Raw genomic sequence first — 7,195 nt, 5'->3', positions numbered from 1 at the left:
GTCTTTTCCACGAAATTCACAAAATCCTGCGAATTCCCTGAGTTTCCTGAAAATCCGGCAGAGTTCCGGCGTCTTCAAGCGGCAGGAAAAACTCCGGCGGCGGTGGTCGAGGAGGTGAGGAATCTCCTATTCCCCTTTCTCCTTCTCCTTCTCTTCTTCCTCTCTCTCTTCACTTGAGTCCCTTTGGTGTAGAATGAGGGCTCTATTTATAGTTTTTCTGGAGTGGCATAGCCCGTAAATAGGCGTGAGATCAAGGGCGAACAGGGAGTGGTTTGAATGGACGGCTGATATCGAATCCTTTGATCATGCACCGTTCGTTGGACATTTGATGGCCTTAATGATATCGGAATTCGATGATCTTGGGCTCGTTGGATTCGTCTCGACGAGCCCTTCGATTCGAGCATAAGTTCGTCAAAATCGGAGACCGTTTGGTAACTCAAATTGTGGCTTGATCCTTCCAACGACGCTTTGAACCCTTGATTCAGACTCATTTGGGCTTGGATTGGGTTGATCTTGGTGTCGTTGGGTTCGTATTTCCGAGACGCTCAGTTTGACTATAAGATCGCTGAAATCGGAGTTCATATGCTCCCGAAATTAATTTTTAAAGTTTCCAACTAAGTTTCGCCTCGAGATTCGTGCCCAATCAAGATTATTTTTACGTGATGTATCAATCCATTTATTTGTTTTTTGAGAAAAGGGATAAAAATTTATTTAAGGATAACAGTTGACCTTACTAACAGCCAATCTGCAAAGACTAGAACTCAAAAATCTGAACTTTTATTACGTCCGATGTAAGGACGTAGAGGAACGTCTGGTTGGAGGCAAAATACTGCCAAAAAACTCAGTATTTGCTTGATACAACTAGATATTATTTGATATTAATGAGGAATACCGCTCTTTGAAGATCAATATCGAGTTATACCGAGCTGTACCGAGAAATACCGAGTTGTACCGAGTTTTTCTAGGAAAAACTCGGTACAACTTTTGTATAACTCGGTATTTCTCGGTTTAGCTCGGTATAACTTGGTATTGGGTCTTCAAATAATGGTATTCCTCGTTATTGTTTGGTATTGCTCGGTATTTGCTCGGTACAACTCATTTTTTGGCGGGATTTGGCCTCCGATCGGACGTTCCTCTGCGTCCGGTCGGAGGACGTAATAATTGTTCCAAAAATCTAGGATGAGTATGAAAAATAAAAAGAAAAATAAAAAGAGGGGTAAGATTCAGACGGTCTATGCAAATATTATGGAATTAAAAAAAAAAAAAAAAAAAAATTATTTGAGAAAAAAAAAAAAAAAAAAAAAAAAAAAAAAAGCTCAAGTAGATTACTAAAGTTCCAAAAAATCTAAAATGCGTCTCTTCACTCGTTATTTACAGGAATCTAAGGGTTACAAAAAAAAATTACATCAATAAAAGATAAAAAAAGTACATCATTAATTATAATTCATTATAGACTGTATAAGCCTAATAGATGTCTATGTGACTCTTCTTTCTGGGCACAATTTTTAGTCTTAGGGTGAGTCTTCGAGGCCGAATAAGTATGATAAGTCTCATGAACGAGCTGGTGAGTCGACGAGGCAAATCTCGTAGGTGTGCCAGTCGGTACAAATCTCGGGCTACTAGGCATAAAGGGCGAGTTCCTTTGGGATGTAATAACTGAAGAGTATATGGTGGCATGTCAGGTTGGGTGAGAGAAAGTAGCCTAGCTTGAGGGGTTGTTCCTTGCTAAGTAAAGAGGCCATAGATGGGCTCATGCACGCAGCTCAGTGGTAGACGTGAAATTCTTCCTCCCATGAGCCCGCGTTCGAGGCGCCTCAACGTCCCAAAAAAAAAAAGAGGCCATAGATGGATCCATGCAAACACCTTGCAACTCCAGATAGGGATCATATTTGACTTGTCTAACCTCCACGAATAATTTTCACTAATTAGCGAAACAAACCTGTATGTGAACATGTACTACTATACACTAAGAAGTTCAGATTCATAATATTTCAAATTGCTAATTTCAGTTTTGTAACTAAGGTTTCATTTGGGGAGGCTTTTTCACTGTTTTCGAAAGCGGGGTTTTTTAACAAAATTTTTTCTGAAAGCAATGAAAAATTAGTGGTCGAAAGCCGTCTCAAACGAAACGTGAATTTATTTATTTTTTAAATTAGCGCTTCCTTTAAGATACCATGCATTCGATAAAAATTATTATATATCATGCATATTTTTCTTAAAAGAATAATATGATTTTGTTATTATTAACTTATTTTGATGTTAGTATAATTCATAAATAAATATCCAATCAAAATCGTAATTCATTTGCTTTTTAAAATAAATTCAAAAGAAAAAAAAATGAATTTTTATCCAATTTTGATCAACATTAACTTTAAAAAATGTCACATTTTTAAATAGCATGAAAACTTTATTATAAATCATATAATAAAATAATAAATATTTATATATAATCAATATAATAAATAAATTTTTTTACAAATATCAATTTATTTAAAATTAGATATTATGATATAAAATTTTTTATTTAAAAACTAAATTAAATAATTCTAATTAAAAATTTCTTCAATTAAATCAAATTCATAGACATCACAACATCACAATAAATAAAAGTAACTCGCTGGGGTTAGAAAAGTCTAAGTATTGTCCCTATATGGAGTTGCAAGGTGTTCATATATCTTCATCTAAGGCCTCTTTACATAGGAGGGGAGAACCCCTTCAACACAATAATAAACATTTCATGAACCACTTTGTACCGGCTGACACATCTACGAGATTTGCCTCGTCAATTCACCCGTTCGTTCAAGGAACTTTTATTCTATCTAGTGAACGAAAAAATTCGGTACAGGCGCTTTTTTGCCTAAAATCGAACATTCCTCTGCGTACGTTCACTGGATAGAATAAAAGTTCTCGTTCAAGAGGCTTATTTTGCTTATTCTCCCTTGAAGACTCACTCTGAGACCAAAAATTAAGCCCAGGATGAAGAGTCACTAACGAGTCTCTTAGGCCAAGATACGTATTATGTATGGTCTACAATAGAAAAAATTATTAGATGTGGACACCTGACGTAGCTCTACATCCGGACGACAATAACATGTCGTCACATGCTCTTACTCTTTACCGCGCGGCCCGACGACCCAGACCCGATATTGCTATGTATTAGTTGAGTTGTACTCGGTATTACTAGGTATTGCTTGGTATTGGTCGGCAATAACGAGAAATACCAAAAATAGACATTTGAAATCTAAGATCTTTCAATTAATAACTCACCCAACAAATTAAATTGAATTGCATCCAAATAAATTAGTTATTCACATAAATTTTTTTCTTGACTAAAAATCATAGATATTGAGAAATAGGAAATTATTTGCACCTTTTTTTTTTAAGAAATCAAGAGTGAATTTACATTTAGAGCACATAAAAAAGGCATACCAATTTTTTCTGTCACCAGAAATATTTCATATAACGACAAAAGCCGAGAAGAACAAAATAAAAGACCGCCCAAAATTAAAAATAAAAACTAGCTCATGATGGCTAGGTCTTGGATCCGATCATCTCCTCGAGGAGAATAACGATGGCCATGGCGACAGCAGAGTCGAAGCTTGGCTGAACCACAAGACGGAATACATCGAGTCCAAAAGCCGCACCACTCACGGCCTCCTTCAGCTGGATCTCAGCCATTGCCCGCCGCTTCTCGTCGAACACAGCGCACCGCCGCTGTTTGTACGATCCCTCCACTTCGTACCCCTCGCCGCCGGCGATGGAGACTTTGCAGCCGCATCCGACTGGCGCCGCGGAACGAGGGGATAGGCGAGCAAGCGCCTTCGACTGGAAGAGGCTCTTGTGCTTTCGCACTGAAAATCTAGGGTTCGTCGTAGTTTCGCCTTCGTAAATCCCCCAGTGCTCGCCCAGAATCAGCTTCGTCTGCACATCCAAAACCGATTCAGTTCAGATTCCTTAATTTTATACATGAACTATTGAATCTCTAATTAATTTATGCTCGCTTTTAGCGGCAGAGAGAAGAAGAAGAAAATTCTTTCTTCTTATTCATGCTTTCGAACTATCCATTTTTCCCTCCATGTTTTAACTTCGAACAAAGTATTAATTAGTATATCTAGAAAGACAATCGATTTCTCTGTACCTTGCGGCGAATAGTGAGACAGGGCTTGCCGGCGGCGTCCATGAGTACGATCTCGCCCTGGCTTCCAGATTTGGAGTAGTTGTCGACACGATAAATGAGATTTCCCTTTGAATCGAAGACAGTGAATCCGTTACAGTTGAATAGAAGCGATTTCCGCCAAACGGTGAGGGTCGTCGGCGCCGCTGTCTGAAGAGGTGGGTGAGGATGGAGTTGGTGGTGGTCGACGCAGGAGGGCTTTGGGGTGTCGAATGAAGAGGAACTAGGATGGATCTTCTTCCTCATACCCCGATGGAGATGGTTTCCCGGTCGCCGGAAACCGATCGGAGGTGGAAGTGCGATGAGGTTTTGATGCGAGCCTGCGACGAAGAGAGAGGTTAGGGTGGGTTCTTATTTATACTCTCGAGACTAGACACGAGCGTTAGCTTACGCACGTGCGTGGGAGAGGTCCAAACTCTAAACTCATCGAGCGCTGTGGGTGAACCGGGTTGATTACAATTCGATTTTTTTCAATTTCATAATGATTTATAAATATATTAGCAATTGAAAGTCTTTTCTCTATATTATCAATTTTTTTTTTAATAAACTGATCCACAAACTTTAAATAAATTACTGAATCTATCTATTTGTACATAGTATAATTAAACTATTAAATAATTAGTGAATCAAATTTGATGATTCTGATATTTTTCAAAATTAATGTATTATCCATAATTGATAGTTGTTGCTCCTGGAGTATTCGCCGGCGGGTAGAGAATATATGGTTTAATAGTCTTAGCATTGTTCGACAGATCCTAGCACTACAAGGAGTGAACATTCATAAGAGACACCAGAGTTTTTACGGGAAAAACCCCTAAAAGGGCGGAAAAACCACTGGGACCTGACCCAGTTGAATGATAATCCACTAGATTTGTAGTCGTTATCAAATGATTGGCTCTTCCTTGGGATGAAGGCCTTGGATTATGTAGCAAAGTATCATCATAAGATTGCATTATCATAGTAGGAATTACATATATATGGGTTGTGTGATCGGAAGGACCGTAGTCGGCAGGAGATCGATGTCAATAAGACGTTGTTCTGTTGAATGATGGGTCTGGTCATGACCGTAGTAGGCGCACAAAGGTACAGAACATGACCTGTTGTAGTAGGACGGTACTTTGGATTAGAACTTTGGACATCAGGTAGTGGCCCAGTAGAAGTCCAGGCCAGTGTGTGCCGACAAGCAATGCGTCAGGTGTAGTCTAGCGAGGAGAGGACCGTTTGCCGCGGAAGGAGGGCCTTGGGCGATAGGTGAGGGCCCAGGTGAAGGTGAGAGGCCATCAGTTGTGGGTGTAGTGCCTTTTGACGAATGTGAAGGCCTCATTATGATGTCTGTTGTTGAGCATACAGCCTTTCATGAGTATATCTGATAAAGACGAAGGGCCTCTGGCAAAACATAAGGCCTCTTGGCGAGGGTCTAGGGCCTCTCACAAAAGTGAGGGCTTCTGGAGAAGATGAGTGGCCCTAGATGAAAGACCATTCAGGCCTGAAAAGTCGGCCTTGAGGAGAAGTTGGGCCTGGATGTCAGGCCTTCAGTAAGCGCATCGCGGACTGAACGTCGCCGGCCTTGAGATGGTGGTGCCTGGTGAAACTCCGGCGTGAACTGGTCCGGCGAGGCTTCCAACGTTCATCCGACGAGAGGTCGGCGGTGGCCGGCCAGATTCCGGCTGGTGATTCGAGAGGATGCTTCTTGCCTTCAGTCTCTGCCTTGGATTATCTCTTGTAGAATGAGTACTCTATTTTATAAATTTTCTTGGTTAGTGGCATGGCCCGTAAAATAGGAGTGAAGATCTAAGGCGAATGGAGTGGTTCGAATGGACGGTCTGATAGTGAACCCTAGATTGTGCACCGTTCATTGGACATTTGGAGGGCCTTAATGTCGGAATTTCAGCAATCTAGCTCGGTGGATTCGTCTCGTTCTAGCCGTGTGGATTCGAGTATAAGTCGTCAAAATCGGAGACCGGTTTTTGTAACTCAAAATTGTGGTTTGAACCTATTCCAAACAGCGCTCCGGATCCTGTATTTGCGACCCATTGGGCTCGGATTGCGCGTTGAATTGGTTGTTCGTTGGTTCATATTTCCAGACGTTGCATGTTCGACAAAGCTTGGCTGATAATCGGAGTTCGGGTGTCTCGGAAATTAATTTTTGGAAGTTTGTCCCAACTAGTTTGCCTCCGAAGATTTCTGCCGGTCCGACATTTCAAACGGTCTATATTCCTTCTGATGATGACGTAATCCAGGATCTAGGTATTTTAAATTTTATTTTTATAAATTTGCTAAATTCCATTACTATAGTGAAAATTATTATTAAATAATAAAAAAAAATTTTATTATATGTTTATTCATATAAGCCAACACAGCGGATAGAGCTATTTAGGATATGCTAACCAAAATATAAGAGACAGATAAAGTTTTAGGCTGGTAAGCTCTTAAGATGGTTTGTCATGTTTCTTATTTATAGTTTTAATTTTTTATTTTGTATTAATCCTTGGCTACTAAGGCGTGTAAGTGAGGCTTGAGCGTGGCTCAAACTCGCTTGTTAATTGCGAGCGACCTTATCGAGCTTCGAGCTCGAGCCTAAATCAAGCTTCGTATGATAAACGAGCTCGAGTTTGAGCTTTCAACCGACTCGAACTCGTAAAGCTTATCAATGCTACCAGAAATATACAATTATATATATATATATAATAATTTTTATATATAATAATACGCATCACATGCATTGGTGCTTCTCAAATGAGCTCGAGCTTGATATTTTTCTAAACGAGTCGATCTCGAGCTCACTATTCGAGCTCGATCTCGAGCTCAAAGGATTAAAACAGGCTTGATAAGGCAAATACTCGACTCGTTTACACCCCTACTTGGCGCGCTTACTGTGTCTTTCACTAGGTGTTAATTCTGATGTCTTGTCTTATCTCCGTTCAACTTTTGCAATCGCCATATTTGTCCGACCCTAACTCGTTGTTGCTGATTTCGTTCATTTCTGCCAAGCTATCCTCCTGAGATCCTTGTCTCCGCCTT

At 40.1% G+C, this 7,195-nt stretch overlaps 1 protein-coding gene across 1 annotated transcript; it reads right to left on the bottom strand.

The window, feature by feature from the left end:
• Positions 1–3,345: 3,345 nt before the first annotated feature.
• Positions 3,346–4,520, bottom strand: LOC110105792 (protein LURP-one-related 8). Its single transcript, XM_020835436.2, has 2 exons — positions 4,139–4,520; positions 3,346–3,921 (listed from the first exon to the last, which is right to left on the bottom strand). The coding sequence occupies exons 1-2, from the start codon at positions 4,418–4,420 to the stop codon at positions 3,532–3,534; spliced, it is 672 nt and encodes a 223-aa protein (XP_020691095.1). The 5' UTR covers positions 4,421–4,520; the 3' UTR covers positions 3,346–3,531.
• Positions 4,521–7,195: the final 2,675 nt, after the last annotated feature.

The sequence above is a fragment of the Dendrobium catenatum genome, unplaced genomic scaffold (genome assembly GCF_001605985.2).
Source record: "Dendrobium catenatum unplaced genomic scaffold, ASM160598v2 fragScaff_scaffold_1656, whole genome shotgun sequence".
Classification (NCBI taxonomy): domain Eukaryota; kingdom Viridiplantae; phylum Streptophyta; class Magnoliopsida; order Asparagales; family Orchidaceae; genus Dendrobium; species Dendrobium catenatum.
Note: the sequence above shows the minus strand (reverse complement) of the source record. Positions and strands in the feature narration are given on the sequence as shown.